General features: G+C 35.0%; 2 protein-coding genes across 3 annotated transcripts; one reads left to right on the top strand and one right to left on the bottom strand.

Moving 5' to 3' along the window:
• Positions 1-3,065: 3,065 nt before the first annotated feature.
• On the bottom strand, positions 3,066-4,743 carry LOC126870558 (uncharacterized). Its single transcript, XM_050628378.1, has 2 exons — positions 3,847-4,743; positions 3,066-3,741 (listed from the first exon to the last, which is right to left on the bottom strand). Exons 1-2 carry the CDS (start codon positions 4,741-4,743, stop codon positions 3,478-3,480), a joined length of 1,161 nt encoding a protein of 386 aa, XP_050484335.1. The 3' UTR covers positions 3,066-3,477.
• A 12,638-nt stretch (positions 4,744-17,381) lies between these two features.
• On the top strand, positions 17,382-18,918 carry LOC126870173 (uncharacterized). Of its 2 annotated transcripts, XM_050627661.1 has the most exons (3): positions 17,382-18,190; positions 18,274-18,376; positions 18,450-18,918. In XM_050627661.1, exons 1-2 carry the CDS (start codon positions 17,681-17,683, stop codon positions 18,367-18,369), a joined length of 606 nt encoding a protein of 201 aa, XP_050483618.1. In that variant the 5' UTR covers positions 17,382-17,680; the 3' UTR covers positions 18,370-18,376; positions 18,450-18,918. The 2 variants fall into 2 exon arrangements, with proteins under 2 accessions (XP_050483618.1, XP_050483616.1); XM_050627659.1 differs by having other exon boundaries at positions 17,382-18,376.
• Positions 18,919-20,426: the final 1,508 nt, after the last annotated feature.

Here is a 20,426-nt window from a genome sequence, read left to right as displayed (position 1 = left end):
GAATTATTTAAATGTAGATCAAAGGATATGTTTATGCTTTTTTTTCAGGAATCGCTATGAATTGATTTTCTGCATGTTATGGTACAAAAGTTATTTCGTTAATCTTAAATATAGCAATTTTACAATATTTGTTAGTGTTCGAGAAGCTAATAATTTCAGAGGCGTAATCATGTTGTAGTTTTCGATCGTGAATTGGTTGGGTTTGTTTACAAAGCGTAATTCCTATCCCGTGAATTTAAGGCAACTAATTAAGGGTATTGTTACTAGTGCTAGGGTCAGCATTATCCTGAAAAAAGTACGCTTTCAATCGGTTACCATGTATCTTTTTCTTAGCATTGTCGATAGAAATAATGTAATAAGGAGTTTTCACATCGTTAATTCTGTAGGGTCCTAACCATTCAATGTCCAACTTATCTCTTTTATGGTCGTTGTGAATTAAAACAAAGTCTCCTTTCCTAAACACAGTCTGAGTTTTAACAATCTTTCTTTCTTGGTCTCGCTTGTATCGTTGCTTATTCTGAATAAGTGTTTTGTGAGCTGTTTCCCAATATTTATTCAACTGTTTTTGCCAAAGTGAGTACATATCATCATAGGTAAGTGTGGGAAATTTGGATATTGCGGAAGGTAAGTTAGCTTTTCGCCCAAAGGTCAATTCAAAGGGAGAGAATCCTGTTCCTTCATGTTTCGCGGTGTTGTACCCTAAACAAATGAAATTAAGTACTTCATCCCATTCTTTGTCATTGTCGTGTAATGCAGTACGAATTAAATCTTTAACTGAGGCATGCGTTCTTTCGAGGGATCCGTTACTTTGTGGGTGAAATGAAGTTGTTTTGATGTGTTTGATTTTAAAAGCTTCTTCAAATTTCGTCATTAAATCACTAACAAAATTTTGTCCCTGATCTGTTAGGATCGTTTTTGGTGCCGAAAATATGTAAATATAGTGTTCAATAAGCGCGTTAATTATGGATTCAGTTCGTTGCGTTTTAAGGGGAACTAGTATCAGATATTTCGTAAGTTCATCGTGTATTGAAAGTATGTATTGGTTTCCGCGTTTGGTTTTCGTCATCGGTCCTATGATGTCCATAGCGATTTTGTCGTTAGGGTTAAGTGGCGTGTCTGAGATTTGTGGGGATTCTTTGGGTCTGATACGTGTTAGTTTCTCCTTTTGACATGTGTCGCATGTTTTCACAAAGTTTTCTACTCTTTCTAAAAGTCCGGAAATTTTGAATTTATCCTTGATCCGTTGATACGTTTTCTGTATCCCTAAATGTCCTACGGTGTCGTTATGGTTTTCCTTTATTGCTTGTATTATTTCGTTTTCGTCTAGTTTTAAGATGGGATTAGGTGCATAAGTAATTTTCTTGTACGTGTCGTTAAAATATATTAGCATGAGTTTAATCTGTGTTTTCTCTAATTCAGTGAAGTCGTTATTTCCTATGCCGATTTTTGTTGTATCTTTAAGAATTTTGTAAAGTCTTCTGATCCAAAGTGTCTCGTCGTATTCTCCTAAGTCGTTTCGAGTTAATTGGTAAAATGTTTGGTCATTTGGTTTAATTTCTAAGAGTTTCGGATTCTCGTTGTTGTCTTTCCATGCGTTGAATGAATTAGTGTGATCAATTACTAGGTCGAGGTTAACTACTTCGTCGCGAGTTAGTGCGTGAACTCTAGATAAAGCGTCTGCAGCTGTGTTATCTTTACCCTTTGTATATTCGATTTCATAGTCATATTCTTCGAGTCTAAGTCTCCAACGAATCAGTCTGCTAGAAGGGTCTTTGCAATTGTGTAGCCACTTAAGAGCTTGGTGGTCGGTTCGAATAATGAAGCGTCGTCCTAACAAATATTGTCTTAATCTTTTCACGGCCCATACGATGGCTAAGAGTTCCTTTTCTGTCGTGGTATAGTTTCGTTCGGGTGGATTCAGTGTTCTTGAAATGTAACAACAAGGATGACCGTCTTGCGACAGTATTGCTCCTAGTCCTTCGTTACTTGCGTCGGTAGTTAAGGTAAAGGTTTTGTTAAAGTCAGGATAAGCTAATATTGGGAAATTACAGAGTTTGTCTTTTAAAGTATCAAAGCTAATCTGGTGTTTGTCAGTCCAATGGAATGGTGTGTCCTTTTTTGTTAAGTCTGTAAGGCTTTTCGCGATTTTGGAAAAGTTTCGAATAAATTTGCGATAATAACCTGCTAAACCTAAGAATGATTTCACGTCCGTGGCATTGCGGGGTAATCGAAAGTTTTTTACAGCGTCTAATTTCTTGGGGTTTGGTTTGACTCCTTCGGATGAAACTACATGGCCTAAGTATTCTAATTCCGGTTTTACGAATTCACATTTGTCCGGTTGCAATTTAAGTCCTAATTCTCTGAGTCTCTGAAATACTATCGCGAGGTTTTCGTTATGTTCTTGAATCGTTTTTCCGAATATCACTATGTCATCCAAATAAACAAAGCAGTATTTTCCTACAAGTCCAGCTAAGGCTCTGTCCATTAATCTTTGAAAGGTAGCGGGTGCGTTTTTAAGTCCGAATGGCATTCGATTGAAATGAAAATGCCCTTGCGGTGTCGAAAAAGCGGTATATTTTTTAGATTTCTCGTTCATTGGAATTTGATGGAATCCTGAGGATAAATCAAGCGCCGAAAAGAATTTTGCGTTTCCTAGTTGTGTTAAAATGTCGTCTATATCAGGTAAAGGGTAAGCGTCTTGTTCTGTGAGTTCATTTAGTTTCCTGAAATCGATAACTATCCTCCATTTCTGTTTTCCTGAGGCGTCTAATTTTTTCGGAACTACCCATACCGGAGAGTTATAAGGGGATTCGGATTCTTCTATAATATTTTTCTTCAACATGTCTCCTATTTGTCGCGAAATCTCGTCACGGTGACATTCCGGTGGTCTATACGATCGTGTGTTAATAATTTTGTCTTTGGTTAACGAAATTGTGTGCTGAGTTAAATTAGTACAGGGTAAAAGATCGGTTTCTAAATTAAAGATGTCAATATAATGAAGGATAATCTTTTCGATGGTTTCACGGATTGGTTTTTCAATGTGATCTGTTCTCACTAGACTTTTTAGTTTTGATACGTTGGAAAAGTCATGAGAATTTTGAATATTGCTAGAAATTTCAACGTTTTGCTCACCAGTGTTGATAAAACATACTTTAGTTGGTTTGCCTTCCAAATAGATTGTTTGAACTCTGTTTTCTCCAGGAGTCAAATGTATTGGTTTCTGAAATAAAATGGTTTTGTCGTTTAATCGGATTTTGTCATTGGATATTGAATAGTTATACTTCTCTAAACATGGTAGCCCAATGATTCCGTCTTCGATAATAGGGAAATTGTTCGGTACTATGTGAAAAATGTGATTTTGTCCAAAAATTCGTTTCGTTACGTATTCGTTAGTTTCGTATTTGTCTCGTCCCATAGAAAATTTTTGTTTAGGCCCTATTTGTATCGCGTTGACAGTTTTGTTACGTTTCACCAGGTTTATCCCTGCTCCTGTGTCGACCAGAAATACTCGCTCTTCGGTTCGGGTTGACAAAGGTATTGCGAGTAATCTTCCCGTGGCGATGTTGACTCGTATGTCTCGTACGGTTCGTCCATCTCCTGGTTCGATGTTGTTTCTTGTATTTCGTCCCATTCCTGGACTGCCTGAATTCTTGCGGGTGGTCGATCGCGCTGGCTCGGTGGTAGAAAATTTTGACACTTGTTGGCAATGTGTCCCAGCTTTCCGCACTTGAAGCACTTCATCTGTGCGCGTTCAGCAGGTGATCTATTTTCTACTTGGTTAAATGTAGCAGGTTTCTGAGCTACTGGCGTGTTAGGCGATCTTGATGGTACATTAGATCGTCTTACCTGCATATGCTGGTTGTCGGGGCGATTACTAACCGAAGGTAAGCGATTACATGACCAATTAGGTTGTCGTTCTTCTCGCAAGTAGCGTTCTACATCGGCTGCCTTTTTTTCAGCTTCCGGAAGATTCAAGGGTTCACTGCTTAATAGTATTCGCCCTATGTCGCGTCTGAGTCCCTTTAGGTACACACGAACAGTCTTCTTCGTGATTTCTTCAGTCATAATTTTACGTGTTAGTGGTTGTGGGTACTCATTGGTTACTGCGTACAGCAAACGGTTGAGTATTCTTCTAAACCGAATATTAAAACTTTGCACTGATTCCTCGCGTCCCTGTCTCAACTCTCGTAATTGTTCTTGGTACTCATCCGAAGTCACTTGTGCTGCTAAGTTATTTCTCAGTGCGTCGTACAGATCACTGTAACACTCAATAGGAATGTTGCGAATACTTTGGGCTGCTTTCCCCACGATTTTTTCCACTTTTATTGCTTTTAGCAATAGATCTTGCTCCATACAGCGATCCTTCATACTTCTCACTTCTTTGATGAAGTCTTCAACTCCTACATCATCATCTCCGTTGAGCGTTGGGATGTAGCGTATTGCATCCTTAGCTCGTAGAGTGGGAGGAGCGGGCGAAAAATAGCCTCTTTCTTCCACCTCGGGTTGTTCGCTGTCGAGGTGGACAGGTGGGGTGTCTGAAGCTGCTAACCCTGACAGTTTGCGTGCTTTTGCCATATTCACAGTACGATTGATTGCTGTCGACGCACTTTCATTGTCTTCGGTGATAATGGAAGCAAATTCATCGGTCGCAGGGGATCCGAACCCAGTCCGTAGCGCTGCGACGGTTTTCCCGAGATTCTCGATTTCTGCTGCCCTGTGTCTGTTCTCTTCGTCATTTTGCATAGACAAATGTAACATTTCCTCTCGTAAAAGGGCAATGTTCTCGTTCTGTTTTTGAATACTGTCCCATATTGCTCGCAACATTGGGTCAGTTGAGGTTGAAGTTTGAGATTCGTTTGCCTAGGCATTATTGCGCTGATTTATAATTTTCAGACGAAGACGAGTCTTGGCTACTGAAGCTAAATTTTCTTTCACGGTAACGTACACAGGAATTCAGTTTACCTTTTATTGTTACTTCACTTGGTTCGTGATAGTTACTTTGTTGTTGCGGATGACCGTAGTCCCAAATAATTCGATCTTCCGTAGATGATGAATGTCTTTTGGTTTCCGAACAAACACTTTTCACTATCCTGGCAGGATCGCCAAAATGTCACGTAAAATAACAAAATAAAAAAAGGAATTTGAGGTAAAAAATAAAAAAAGAAAACTTTATTTTTTTTCTAACATCAATACACTTTACAATTTACTTCCGAACTCTAGGCGTGACTTTCTAAGACTGACTCTTATGATTTTACTTTCGATCGGATCCGATTACTTTCTTTTGTCATCCCTCAACATCCCCACCGTCCATGCATTTGCTAGGCGTCCGCGATCGTTGCCACGTGCTCTTTCTTCTAGAACCTTCGGTGGAAGGACCGTTGGGATGTTGATGGTTCATTAGGCACTTCAGCGATATACATTGTCGCCGAGTGCCGCCACATCTTTATCTCTATCGTCAGTCCGTCGGATTTGAAGTATGCCGGTCGTGACAGTGTCCTCGAGATAAGGACTCATGGTAACTACAACTGCCGTACATTCTCTACTATTCTCCTCGATAGGAACATGAAGAGATCCGTTCCTTTTTTCAACTACGATCGGATTTGCAAAGTCGGATTAAGACTGATCAATTACTTTGTCTTGCCGCATTTCTATATCTACTTTAAACACCTCCTGGTGTCTATTACAATCTTTTTCCTCTACTTTACGAATAGAAGCACTTCCGTCCTTTATGTTTAATTCGACGGTATTCAGGAAGTATGTGCCAATTATGAACAAGTGTTGCATCAAGATATCTGAAACTACATGTATCGTTACAACGTACGACTCATCATCTATCACAATATTCGTCGAAAATTCTTCGAGTGTACAATTTCTTCCGGACCCGATACCAATTTTCACATACCGATTCGCTCTCATTAAAGTTAGTTCGCTACCGGTATCGGTATTGTCGCATTTCGATACGATGTGTCCGTACTCTCTACACTTAAAGCACTTGGGTCCTCTCGACCTATTCGGGCACTCTGCACACTCATATTCTTCGTCGCCGCAATTGTAACATCTCGTCTTCTTCATATCTCCAGATTGACTGGGCATCCTGCTCCTTTCAATTTTGGCTAGCTTCACAATCAATTTTGCTCTACGATAATTCTGTTCCTCGTACATGATTAATCTCTTCTTCAATTCTTTAATGGATGTAGTAGACTTATTGTTTTCTTCATCTACTATTCCTTCTACAATATGCTCCACTTTCGCCTCCTCTTCCATATCAACATGGCTGGCTATTTCAAGCATGCGGTACATATTCAAGCATGCGGTACAATTTATATTCTAGAGAAAAATGGCGCGCCCGGGCGAATAGATGGCGTTAAACGCAATGATCCCAATTGAACTGAAAAGTCGTTATGTATTAAGGGACTTGTGTGTAGAGGATGGTTAATCGTGAGATTTATTAGTCGAGATTGCCCGTTGTAGAAACCGTCAAGTATATTTTAAAATGATTAAATAAATAAGAACAGATAATGTTCGCAAAGACGCTCGTATTAACGGATTCGCTAAGACAGTGTATAACCGCTCGCTCATAACTCGTTAGTAACTGATCAATAGTCGGTAGATAGTCGGTAGAGTCATAGGACGTGGCGGATCGAGAGCGACTCATGTTGTTGTGCCTCGGAACACGGACATCGCCTTGACGCACGAAACATATCGATAGGTAAACTCCGGACAAAACAAAGTCAGCGTTATGGGCAATCGTCGATCTAAGATGAATTCAAATTTTCCGACCCCCCCCCCCCCCCCCCAGTATAAATAAACGGACGTGATCGCGAGTTTGTATATACCGAGTACCTACGAATTATCGATCAATATCTACGAGTTATTATCCGAGTCATCCGAGTTATAGTTATCGAGTTTTTCGCAAGCGACCATACCCTAGCTTCGCGAATACATTTGTACGAGCGTCTCTCGACGGTATTTATATTTATTCGTATTTATTTTATTTATTCTAAATATATTTGAGGCGTTGCAGCAGCAATTTCTCGTATTCTCTAAATTATTGATCCTCACACGATCCACTACATGATCGATAACTCTTTACGATTGCGTACGTTTAAACTGGTACAGTATAAACTGGTCGGAGGAGAATGGGAAAATTCAAATTCGTCTTCGTTCGACAGTTGCACGTAGCGGCAACATAGTTTTGTCCGGAGTTTATTTATTGCTACATTATGTATGTCCTAACGATATTGATACTCCGAGGCAAAAAAACAACATAATTTGAATTGTCCTCTAGCTCATGTACCGCTACATGTACTTTCAAGGAGCAAAACTGGCACAGTCCCGCTTGTGACGCGAAACGGATATTATCGTATCCCTTCCTTTAACGCATTTTGCCATTGAAAGACACGAATTTCTGTGACTTGTTTTATCTCTGTTATAAAAGTTGATATTTACAATTTTGTAGTTTTTATGCAAACGTAAAAGGTAAGTAAATATTAATAAATATTATAATAATATAATATAGTACTGTATAATAATATTAATAAATGCTTCGCTATTTACTTGTTTTATTTCCATTAAAGTATATTTTTCATTAGAGTACTTTCATTTTTATTTGGTGTAATAATAAACATATACGTTAATATTCATTGACATTAGTGTAATTGTAAGCTTCACTGTAAATTTAATAAAATTGATAAGAACGGTATTGTTAACAGTGTATATATTTGTAATTAAACTAGATTTTATTCTCAACGTTACTTCATTATTTTATTATTGTTTTATATAAATATTTCTTTTGAAAAATAATTTACATATGCTTCTAAGTTAAGTGTTTGTATTAATTGTTACATATGTCATAATTTCAACCACAATATTAAATTATGGTATGTATTATTACAAACTATAGTTTAATGTATATATTAAATACTTATGTAGTATCGTTGAGCTGTGCTCAGCGCTGTAGAGGTCGCTGCTGGGTACGGCCGCTCTTTTCCTCATTTTTTGTACCGTGGAAGAAAAATTCGTCGTCCGACACTAGTTAGTGTCGAGTGGTGCTATTTAACTATCGAGTGCCACCACAGGCCCTTCTTTCCACGATACTACACTTATAAAGAATTTATTTGTAGATTTATCGGTTGTAGGAATATCGGTACTACATCAAAGAATCGGATTAAAACACTAATTACCAAAGATATATTGAATATACGTTGCTTGGGTGTTAAAAAATCTGTTAACGACCATTTTGGAGATACTTTGCTCAAACACCACAACCTGGCCCTTCAACTTCAACTACGCCGAAAGTTTTGAAGAGCCGAGCAAAAAGAGAGGGTTGAAGGAAAGCTGCAATTAATATTAAAAAACAACAGTCAATGTCACTTGTTGCAAAATTACGAAGGCCATTAATTCGTGACGATGACAGTAATGTAAATGTTTGTATCATATTATGATGAAATTTAATATCTTTAATCTTACCCCGAATCTCATGTTACTGATCAATACTAACCTTTATATATAGTACCTAATAATGCTTGATATCGGTTAATTAATATGTTGAAATCTAATCGCTTAATGTATGTACATTGTGCATATAAATTCTATTATAACGTAATTAAATATATCCTACATTTTTAGAGGAAACGTGAAAACCGATCTAAAAAAAAGGAAAAGTGCTAGAAGTAGCTCAGAAGAAGAAATAACACAAAGCCCTACAAAACATAGTAAATGAGAAAAGTGTTTTAAGCGAAACAATTTCAAGGAAGATCGCGGGTACTTCACAGACATATTCACTATAAGAGAAGATGCAATACAGCCAGAAAAGTGTTCAATGACAACAAGAAATAATAATAGAAAGAGAACTTTTTCACAGAGTGAAAACACGAAGATGCATCAGCTAAAAGAAGAAGATGAGTCATTCCCTGAAGTGAAAAAGTTTCAAGCAAATATTCAGAAACAAGAAATTAAAAAGCGGCAAAACAGATCTATGACATTGTGTTTCGATCGCGGAGAGACGCGATCGCGAGGAAGCACGCCAACGGGAGTCGTAAATTCCCGTCACGATTAGATAATCGACGCCACGAAATGATCGATCCCCTATTTCGATTAGGATAATAGAGGTGGTTAATTGAATATGACACTGATGTAACAAGGTGTGAATGACACTTTATTCCAACAACTTTGTGAAGAAGATAGTTACGCTGGTGCGTATGTATAAGATAAGTGACTGACTGATCTTCGGGTGTAGACCCGGTCGAAGGATGTTGTATGTTTGTAGGTTGAAGAATCAGTGATGTTCGGTGACGATGCTGTAGCGGAGGAAAGCTAAGGATGCGTGTGCCTAGCGCACGGGACCATCGGATTTGTTGTTAATTGGTTAAACGAAGGTTGGTGGACTAGGAAGGATCTTAGCTGCTCTCGATAGAAAGTTGTTATTAGGAAGCATCGTAAGTGGGAAAACCCAACTTTCCCTTGTCAAGCCGTGGTAGACAATAATCTTTAGAAATGATTCAGAAAACAGATATTTGTTGGGTCTGAAGGACCTTAGCCAGCAAATTAGTGGGATTTATGACGGGTGCTTAAGGTTATTGAGGGTACGCCGTAAGAATGAGCGGACATCTGGGGCCTGTCTGGCCCGCGGTGTATGGCCGGGTCCAGGTAGAGTGTTGCAAGACGCAACATATAGAGTGAAGATGAAATACAACCATCTTCGGAGGAAGAGAGAATGCTCTGTTCGATCCATTTGAACAGGCAGGCACGGACACTTCAAAACTTGTTCAACTAGGATAACTAGAACGAAAACACGAGAACAAAACACTAGAGCTATTGCATGAACAAAAGCTTTGAAAAATACAAACATTGCAGAGGAAGCGATTGCATATAAATCCGCTGCGTTAAATGTGCAGGTACACACCCCACTGACCAGTGCACTAAATCACCGGAAACCCCAACGAAGTGCATCCACTGTCAAGGTGACCATTCTGCTAACTACAAAGGTCGCTCAGCCTACAAAACCTTATGTATAAATAAGTATCCCAAGCTTAGAGCCAAAGAGACAACCAATCAAATACCCAGTCTTCCGAAATTCACTACTACTTCAATCTCCTATACTACTCCCAAACAGCACAAGGAAATCAAAATAATCCAAATAACCACAGGGACCATTCTCAAAATAATGTCTCCAATTCATAAAACACAGACAACGTCTCTAGTGTCACAGTGGCCCCGGGAATGCAGCAATAGGATAATCATATCTCACATACCTTAGCCATCGAAACAGTAACTAAGCAGTAACAGGATCCCTATGTGACCGGCATCCAACGATAACCCCTCCACAGGAGCCAACCCCTTGATATAAAAAAACCTCCCAAGTCAGTACTCGACATTCTATTCTGTTGTGTTATAACATTCTGTATCGTTACTTTGTCAGTTTCTAATAAATTTTGTAATAACGATCATAATTGAAATACGAATCTATTAAGGAAATTCGAGGATTTGGTAATACAAATAATTGACTATATTTCACACACAACAGCTATACATCTATATTACACTCTGAAGAACGTCTTGCACGCACGCTGGTCGCCAACCGACTATACAGAATCTTTTAACGGCAGTCTTTTGTCTCAACTAAGACCTGGACGCCCTCTGACCCTTACACACACACTCTCATGTACAGTGTAAATGTATCACTTCCCTAACAATTTTTATGATTAGATTTAAATTATTAATATTTGTATTTTTAGTAATATTAATTAGTTCTTTTATTTAATTATATAGAATTAGATATATAAATTTAAATAATAAATATTTAATTAATCGTTTTTATTATTTAATATTAATGTTTTTAATATCAATAATTTTTTAAATTTTGAGACCTAATATATTAACTTTATTATTAGGATGAGATGGTCTGGGTTTAATTTCTTATTGTTTAATTATTTATTATCAAAAATTTTTATCATTTAATTCAGGAATAATTATAGTAATTTTAAATCGTTTAGGTGATTCTAGTTTATTAATAATTATTTCTTTTTTAGTAATTTTTGGTACATGAAATTTAATTTTATATAAAACAGATTTATTAATTTTATTAATGTTCTTTTTAATAGTATTTACAAAAAGTGCACAATTAATATTTATGATGTGATTACCAGCTGCAATAATTACTCCTACTTCTGTGTCTTCATTAGTTCATTCATCAACTTTAGTTACTGCTGGAATTTATTTATTAATCAATTATGAGATAATAATTGATTTTAAATATAAAAGATTTATTTTAATAATTTCAAGAATAACAATATTAGTTTCAGGAGTTATAGCTAATTTTGAAATAGATTTTAAGAAGATTACTGCTTTATCAACATTAAGTCAATTAGGTCTTATAATAAGAATTTATTCTTTAGGAATAACAGATTTAACATTTTTACATTTATTTATTCGTGCATTTTTTAAATCTATAATATTTATGTATGTTGGAAGATTTATTCATTATATAAATGGTATTCAGAATTTTCGTTTTTATTCTGGTATATTTTATTTATATCCAATAAAAGGATTATTAATAATATTTTCATTATTAATATTATGTGGATTTCCGTTTTTAGTAGGATTTTATTCTAAAGATTTAATTGTTGAATATTATTTTTTAAATATGAAAAGAATTTTTAGTACAATAAATTTAATTTTTGGAACAATTTTTACAGTATCATATTCTTTTCGTACAATATTTATAATAATGGGAAATAATTATATAATAAATTTAATTTATTTAAATGAAGATTGTATTATAGCTGGAATTATATCAGTAATTTTAATAATTATATTAATTTTAAGAAAATTTATTTTTAATTTTTTCTTTTATCAATTAAATATTAATTTAATTTATAGTTATAAATATCTTGTATTTAAGCTAATATTATTAGGATTAATATTTTTAGTATTAATATTAAATATTTATTTGAAAAAAATTAATATTTATCAAAAGATTTTTTATAATAGAATTTTTTTATAAATTTATAATGAGTTATTTAACAAATAAAATAATTTGTTATGAATTTTATTTTGAAAAATGTTTAGTTGAAACATTTACAGGAAAGATTATAGGATATGTTTGTGATTTATTAGAAATACATTTTAGATTAAAAATTTCTTATTTATTATTAATATATATTTATTTATTAATATTAATAATAATAATTTGATTATAAATATATTTATAAATAATTATTTAATTATTATTACTAATTTATATTTAAATTAAATAAAGAGAAAGATGAACTTGTTTAATTTAAATAGCTTATACATTTAGAGCATAATATTGAAAATATTAGGGAAATTTAAAAAATTTTTGAATATTAAAAAAAAAATATTTAAAAATATTAATATGTATGTCGGATTAGCACTGGGAGTAGGGTTGTGGGCGTCAAATGAATCTTCACGGGAATTAGCCATTGGTACGGTACACGCAGGTGTAGTTTATTACAATAATAGAGTTATTACAGTCTTGACAATTGATCACGACAATTGGCACTCGCGACACTAGTGACGATGGTCTCAGGCCCGATAACGAATCCGCGGCCAACGGGATCACAAAAGAACGTGTCGGAGATGAAAGGAAAACCGGAGCCTTCCCTTTGCAATTTTGCGAGAGTCTTCTGGTGCTTTAGCCTGGGTTTTGTCATAGCTGTAATTAAGCAGTTGTTGTCATTTGTAATTGTTCGATATATGTGATGGCGAGGGTGGGTTCGAGGTGGCAGCTGGTCGCCGAGCGTAGCCGCGGTCACGGGATAAACGTTTTGCCTGACGAAGGTGTGGATCGGTTGTATTGTTCTCCCTAGAAATCACATAGAATTGTACTTTGGAGATGTCGATATAATGGGACACACGTTGTATTAGGAATCAGACTCCAGACAGAGGCTGCCTAGCAACGACGTTTGGATCTTTCTGGATGCTTCCAAAGAGTATACAACAAACTCTTGGCAGAGTCTGCCTAGCAGCGGCGATTGGAAGCTTCTCGATGCCTCCAGCGAGCATATAACGAACAAAATGCAGTCGTACAGCGAAAAAGATTTTCATCAGATATTCATTCGTGTGATCGCCTTGGAAAGTGATACATCGAGCAATTTACCGAGTGCCTCCGCAATCGTATTTTTTTTTGTGTCTAAATTATTCTACGCATAGTAAAGAGTTATCCCGTTGACCGTGGATTCGTTTGGAATCATTAGTTAAACTTATCATTTGTTAATCTTATCATTCATTAAACTCAATATTCATAATATTTTGTAAAATCTTGTATATTCGCGTAAATATAATCTCTGTTTCATAAAACGATGGCTAATTCAAACGAAGAATCGTTACACGCCTTAAATTCTAATGTTAACCCGACATATACATATATATATATATATATATATATATATATATATATATATATATATAATATTTTAAAATATTAATAAAAAATAATAATATTACTATAAATATTTAATTATCTATAAAATTAAATTATAAAATATTAATACTTAAATATTCTACCCTTTCTTTTTAAATTGTTTAATATACAATTCTTTTTATTTTGAAAAAATGGAAATTACTATAATATAAATTGTATAATATATAATTTAAAAATTTTTTATTTATGATATATATATATATTAAATTATAAAATATCAAAAATTTTAATTATATATTAATATAAATAAAAAATATTAATGATACTATAAAATTAAAAATATTAAAAATTTTAAGATTGTATTTTTAATATTAATAAAAAAATATTAATAATATTACTATAAATATTTTATTTATAATATTTAAATAAATATAATTATTAAATTATAAAAATATTAAAAATTTTTAAATTATATTTTTAGTTCTAATAAAAAGATATTAATAATATTATTATAAATATTTTATTTATAATACTTATATAAATATAGTAATTATTATTATTATTAAATTATAAAAATATTAAAAATTTTAATTTAATATATATATATTATTTATTCATTAATACGTTCATGCTGTAATACACGAACATATGCGTTACTCTGCTACTCACGATGCATCGTAACAAGTATGCATTTTTGTATGAAAAACCGTTTATTTTCATTTTATGTTCGTTTTTAAAGTCAGATGCGATACGAAATAACGTCAGTGTTGTTTTCTGGCTGCTCGCGAACATATGATATCTATTCCATTTTCAAATTGATTTTATCTACACGTTAAAGCGAGCTGTGGAATAAATCAAACTTGCTCGAGCCTGCTTGAATCTCTGTATCATTGTATCATAATGTGAGAACTTTCACAAGCCTAAATCTTGGCAGTCTGACGATCGAGAATATTGCTATCGGAAGAATCGCTCTCATCCGTAAACAAGATATTTCCAAGGATTGCGTTATAATTTTCTTAGCGGCTAACCATCGAATATTCGTCAAACGACATAATTTCGCACACGGCGAACCTTATAACGTACACCTTTTTGGCGTATTATTTTTCCCACTTTTTTTTTTTTTTTTTTTTTTATTAACGTGGAGGACACCAGGTCGCTTCTGGGAAAAAGCGGCGTGGTAGTGGCGGACGCCAACGGACTAAAACCTCCATGATGACCGTCCCGGCAGCGATCTAGAGGGGCCCGGGAACTGGTGTGAGGGACACCCCCCCCCCCCGCGCTCAATACAACCCCTAATGGAGCGATATGCGGCCACGTCACACCGCGCCTCGTCGCCGGAGCCGCCGTGCCAGACAGTCCGGTTCCCCTGCCGGGCTGATTTGCTGCCCCGGGGCGCTGAGTTGCCAGCGCCTAAGTTTGCACCCCACCGGGGGGCGCGACGGACCTAGCGCGCCTCACCGAAGCGCTTCCATGGCCTCTGCCGCGCCCTCGCCGGTCAATTCTCTCAGGGTGAGAGTATTATTTTTCCCATTGCTGCGTGTGAAACCCCTATTGGACAAACTGTTCTTTGCAATACATCGATGGATAAACACGCAATACGTGCAATAGAATGCTCGAGGTCAATTTTGTGATCCTCTTTTTCAACAGATCTTCGCAAATCCGAAGGTGTAGAATTACCTCCCAAAGACATAAGATGACAACAAACACTTTCTTGACACACTGTATAACATTGAGGTATCCAGTTTTGCCACATACAATTTTGTCATTGTCACGTTTGACTTTGTTCATTGTAAAGTCAAATTTGCACACTCCATCTGTGAAATAGTACGAAGAAATCATAGTGACTTGTATTCCTTATGATATCATGATGCCACATAATATATAATACAATACAATAATTCGCGAACAGATCACTCGTTAATTGCTTTTAAAAGAATTACCACGGAAGCTTCCTAACACGCTACCCGGGGGCTAGGGATTTATTTCGTCGATAAGTTAGGTTATTAAACTTATGTTCTTTCATTGAAGACATCGATGGACGCTGTGTTCCAGAAATGTGTTCCAATCACACTTGGCGAAGCATAATAGTAATTTACAATAACAAATACTTAAGAATGCCTAATTTTGTTAAACATAGGGTTCAATTTACAATTATGTAAATATTACTTCTTGAAAGTAACTTCTTAATCAATTTTAACAAATTTTGTAAAATCATGTAATAAATCTTGTTATTTATCATACGCGTGTATTAAGCCAATTGCCAACCGAACATGTTCAAACTGTATTTTTTTCAAAACGGGACCTTAAGCTAAAAAGCTTTATTTCACATATTCGACTTGTTCTTGTATGTGGTATCAGCACCTAGTCGGATGCCCGCGTTATGCAGGACACCCTGATGGCGTTGAACGCAACGATTCAAATTGAACTGAAAAGTCGTTATGTTTTCAGAGGACTTGTGTGTAGAAGATGGTTGATCGTGAGATTTATTAGATAAGATTGCTCGTTGTTGAAACCTTCAAGTATATTTTCAAATGATTAAATAAATAATTATAGATAATGTTCGCAAAGACGGTAGATACTCGTAGATACTGATCCATAACTCTCGTGAACTCTTTACGATTGCGTCCGTTTAAACTGGTATAGTATAAACAGATCGGGGGAGAGTCGGAGAATTCAAATTCGTCTTTGTTCGACGGTTCGACGGTAACGTAACGGCGACATTGTTTTGCCCGGAGTTTATTTATTAATATATTATTATGTCCTCACGATCTTGATACTCCGAAGCAAAAAAAACAACAACATGATTTGAAATGTTCTCTAGCTCATGTACCGCTACGTGTACTTTCAAGGAGCAAAACTGACACAGTTCCGCTTGTGACGCGAGACGGAGATTATCGTTTCACTTCCTTTAACGCATTTTTGCCATTGAAAGACACTAATTTCTGTGACTTGCTTTATCTCTGTTATAAATCTCTCTTTATATTTAAAATTTTATAGTTTTTGTGCAAACGTAAAACGTAAGTAAATATTAATAAATATTATAATAATATAATATAATGCTATATAATAATATTAATAAATACTTCGCCATTTACTTATTTTATTTCCATTAAGGTATATTGTATTTTTCATTGCATTACTTTCATTTTTATTTAGTGTAATAATAAACGCATACGTTAATATTCATTGGCATTAGTGTAATTGTAAGCTTCACTGTAAATTTAATAAAATTTATAAGAACGGAATTATTAAAAGGGTATATATGTGTAATTAAACTAGATTCTATTCTCAATGTTACTTCATTATTTTATTATTGTTTCATATATATATATATTTTTTTAATTTACATGTGCTTCTAAGTTAATAGAACTAAACACATGTGTATGTATTAATTGCTATATACGTCATAATTTCAACCATAATATTAAATTATGGTATGTATTATTAAAAAGTATAGTTTAATGTATATAATAAATATATATCATTTATTCGTAGATTTCAAATATGGATACTGGATCAAAGAAGGAGATTAAAGAAATGATTACCAAAGATATATCGAATATACATAATTATTCCTTGGATGTTAAAAAATATATTAACAACCAGCTTGAAGACACTCTGGATTATTTACATGGTTTAATTGCTGAAATACCACAATCAGTCCCTGGCCCTTCAACTACAAAGAGGCCGAAAGTTTTGATTAATTAACATTAAAAAGCAGCAGTCAATGTCACTTGTTATAAAATTACGAAGGCTAACTCTTGATGATGACAGTAATGTAAATGTTTGTGTCATATTATGATGAAATTTAATACTTTTAATCTTACCCCATATCTTATGTTACTAATCAATACTAACCCTTATATGTAGTATCCAATAATGTTTGATATCGGTTAATTAATGCGTCAAAATCTAATTGCTTATATAATTGTATGTACATTGTGTATATAAATACTACTATAACGTTGTTAAATATATTCTAAATTTTTAGAGGAAACGTGGAGGCCGACCTAAAAAAAAGGAAAGTGCTAGAAGTAGTTCAGATGAAAAAAACACAAAAGGTCCTACAAAACATAGTAAAACAAAAAAGAATGTTTTAAGCGAAACAATTTCAAAAGAAGATGCAATACAGCCAGAAAGGATTGAACCATTAAAGTCTTCAATGACAACAAGAGATAGATAGACAACAATATAAAGAGAACTTTTTCACGGAGTGAAAACACGAAGGGTAAATATTCTAATATTATTGATGATACAGTAATTCCATCAGCAAGAAATGATATTGAAGATCCTTCAATGTGCGAGGATGCACTTGAGAAATTTACTCCTCTTATGAATTCCACGATGGACATCAATTCTACTTATACGCAGAAGATGATGGACGCTACCGCAATTGTAGAACCTTTATCACCAATAAAATCAAACGAAACTGTAGTAATTAATAAAAACTTGGCTAGTAGTATAGGAAAAAATAATGAACCTAAATTTACATCACGGTCGCCAATAACTCTGCAGGAGGAGGTTCAGCAGCTGAATCAAGCGATTGGACTCACCGAGTTCGAAGAATTATTCGCAGAAGATGAGCCATCCCGTGAAAGGGAAATGTCTAATAGAAACAAGACGAAACAGGACATTCAAAATGAAATGAAGAAAAATGTGCCCGTAAGAAGGAGAATCGAGGCCTTTGAAAAAGAAAAAATTTCAGAAAAAGCCATTGTTCAAAAACTGGCACGAAGATCTGTCGAAAAAGCAAAAAAAATCTTATTAGCGAAACAAAAGAAGGAGACTCAGATGATGACATCGCAGGTAACATTACAAACAGTATCAAAGTATTCTTCTGTTATAAAAACACAAGCTATTATTCATTCGATATTTTATCCAAAATATAGCTCCAAACAGCAAGGTCCACTTCTGTTTTGCACAGTAAACCTGACGACGACACATCGGACGATGAAGCCAGACCAAGGCGTACAATTCCACATTAGGCGCAATGTAAGTGTTGTTTTACTTAATGAGTTAATAAACATTATAATGCATGGAGTACTCGAATTTTTATCAATTTTAGCGTACATACGCGAAAATGAACTTGCAATGCAACGATAAATTCCGAAGAAAGCAGTCTATAAATTCTTTGATAGAAGAATGTGCACACCAGATTTAACTGAAATGTTTGAAAATATAGATAGGAGTAGATTACAACGCACGTCCAGTGCAATATGGAAGACATCACCGCGTTATTCCATGATGGAAAACGAATAGAAGTTATAATTTGTTAAACTGAATGTTGTTGATTTCAAATTGTGCCTTAGAGCAGGAATACTTGCCATACCTTGCGTGTAATATAAAAATGATGTTACATTGCAACTATCGTTAAAAGATGTATGTGTTCTTAAAATATACCAATGAACGTAAGACTATTTCACTTTTTATATTTTAGAATGATCATAGGCATATATTACTTTTATTATACTAATCAAATTTTACCATTTTTTCTTATTTATATGTATCTTCTTAAGAATTAATAAATAAACCAATTAATAAATAATTGTTTTGGTACGACTTTTTAATGAGAAGTAAATTTTATTAGATTTGCCTTATTATCACTGTCGTGTAATAATTCGCGAGATACGCGTGATATAATTCGCACGATTAAATAGCACTGGTGATTTCGTCTCTTCGTGTAACGAGGAGGGTCTGGTAAATGGGTCGACCGTGGACGTTCAATCTTGTAAGAGAACAAACGGCGGCACCGTATCGTCGAGCATTTTTCTTTCGGTCAACAGCCATCCATTTTATATTTAGCACATTCGGTTGCGACGCTAAATTTTCGTTACACCACTAGTTGTTTCGTCTGAAATTCGCGTGACGTAAGTGCATTACACTCTCGCACCCGTCAGCCATTCCTGCGACCACTTCGCGTGCGTTAACTCGATAATATTTCGTCTCTGTTACCTTGTCGCCGTTGCTGCTTGACACATCTCGCTTGCTGGACGACTGATCGATGAAAATTAAAACGGGACGCTGATTTACCGTATCGTTATTTTTGTGTCAGGTATTCTCTTTTTGCCGTTTCGGCGAATTATTTGCATTTCGAACTTTTTTAGTCTTATTGTTACGTCGATTCTTATATTTCAAGATCTAGTCTTGTACGTACGCTGGGGAGCGCTTTTATTTATTGATTCAACAAAGAATATCGTTGTAGGTGTCATACATGCGAGTAAAAGTAACGAAGTACGAGCAGTTTCACTGTAACATACTTCCTGATAATTTCTCGTTATTTATACCATAAGAAAGTATCAAAGAGGAACTCTTATCTCGAACGTGGATCTATTTGTCGATAATGCATGCGTGTAATACTCGAGTGTCGTTCATACAGCGTAAATATACGTGCACATACGTAAACCTTTTATGATTTTTGTATCAAAGGCAGACCTGCTATAATACTCGCAAGTGAAATATAATTCTACGAAAGAAAATGGAGCAAAAGAGTTTCGTTGGTAATATATTCTTCCTTTTTCATCACAAGTTTCCTCTTTGTTGTGCTTCTGTTACATTATAATCCTGTTAGATTTACGCGCGCAAAATTTCACTTTGTTGCACTATATCTCATCATCGCCATCTGCCGAACACCTGTGAGAAACGCGGTTTACTTTGTCTCAAAGCGAGCAAACGTCTAATTTCACAAATTGGAAAACCATCACAAACATTTGTCCTTCGCGCCATCAAAATTCTATCTTCTGAGATATTTTTCGCGTTTCCGAGGTCATCGCCACTCTCCTTAACTTTGCCTTACGATGTATAATATCTCGATGTTACGGTAGTTAGAAATTTGTATTAATTTGGAGAACCTTGCAAAAGTACGCAAATCTGCTACGATAGTCGGATAGAGAGTATCGGCAGAGATCTGTTCCTTTATCGTAAAACTCTCTCGGACAACTTAGATGCTACCAGATATCGATTCTCGCATCCAACCATTTCGTAATAAACGTAGATCATCCAAGAAATTTCTCAATTGTCATCCGTTAATTTCGCGCAACTTTTG

This window comes from Bombus huntii, chromosome 10 (genome assembly GCF_024542735.1).
Source record: "Bombus huntii isolate Logan2020A chromosome 10, iyBomHunt1.1, whole genome shotgun sequence".
NCBI classification, from domain to species: domain Eukaryota; kingdom Metazoa; phylum Arthropoda; class Insecta; order Hymenoptera; family Apidae; genus Bombus; species Bombus huntii.
Note: the sequence above shows the minus strand (reverse complement) of the source record. Positions and strands in the feature narration are given on the sequence as shown.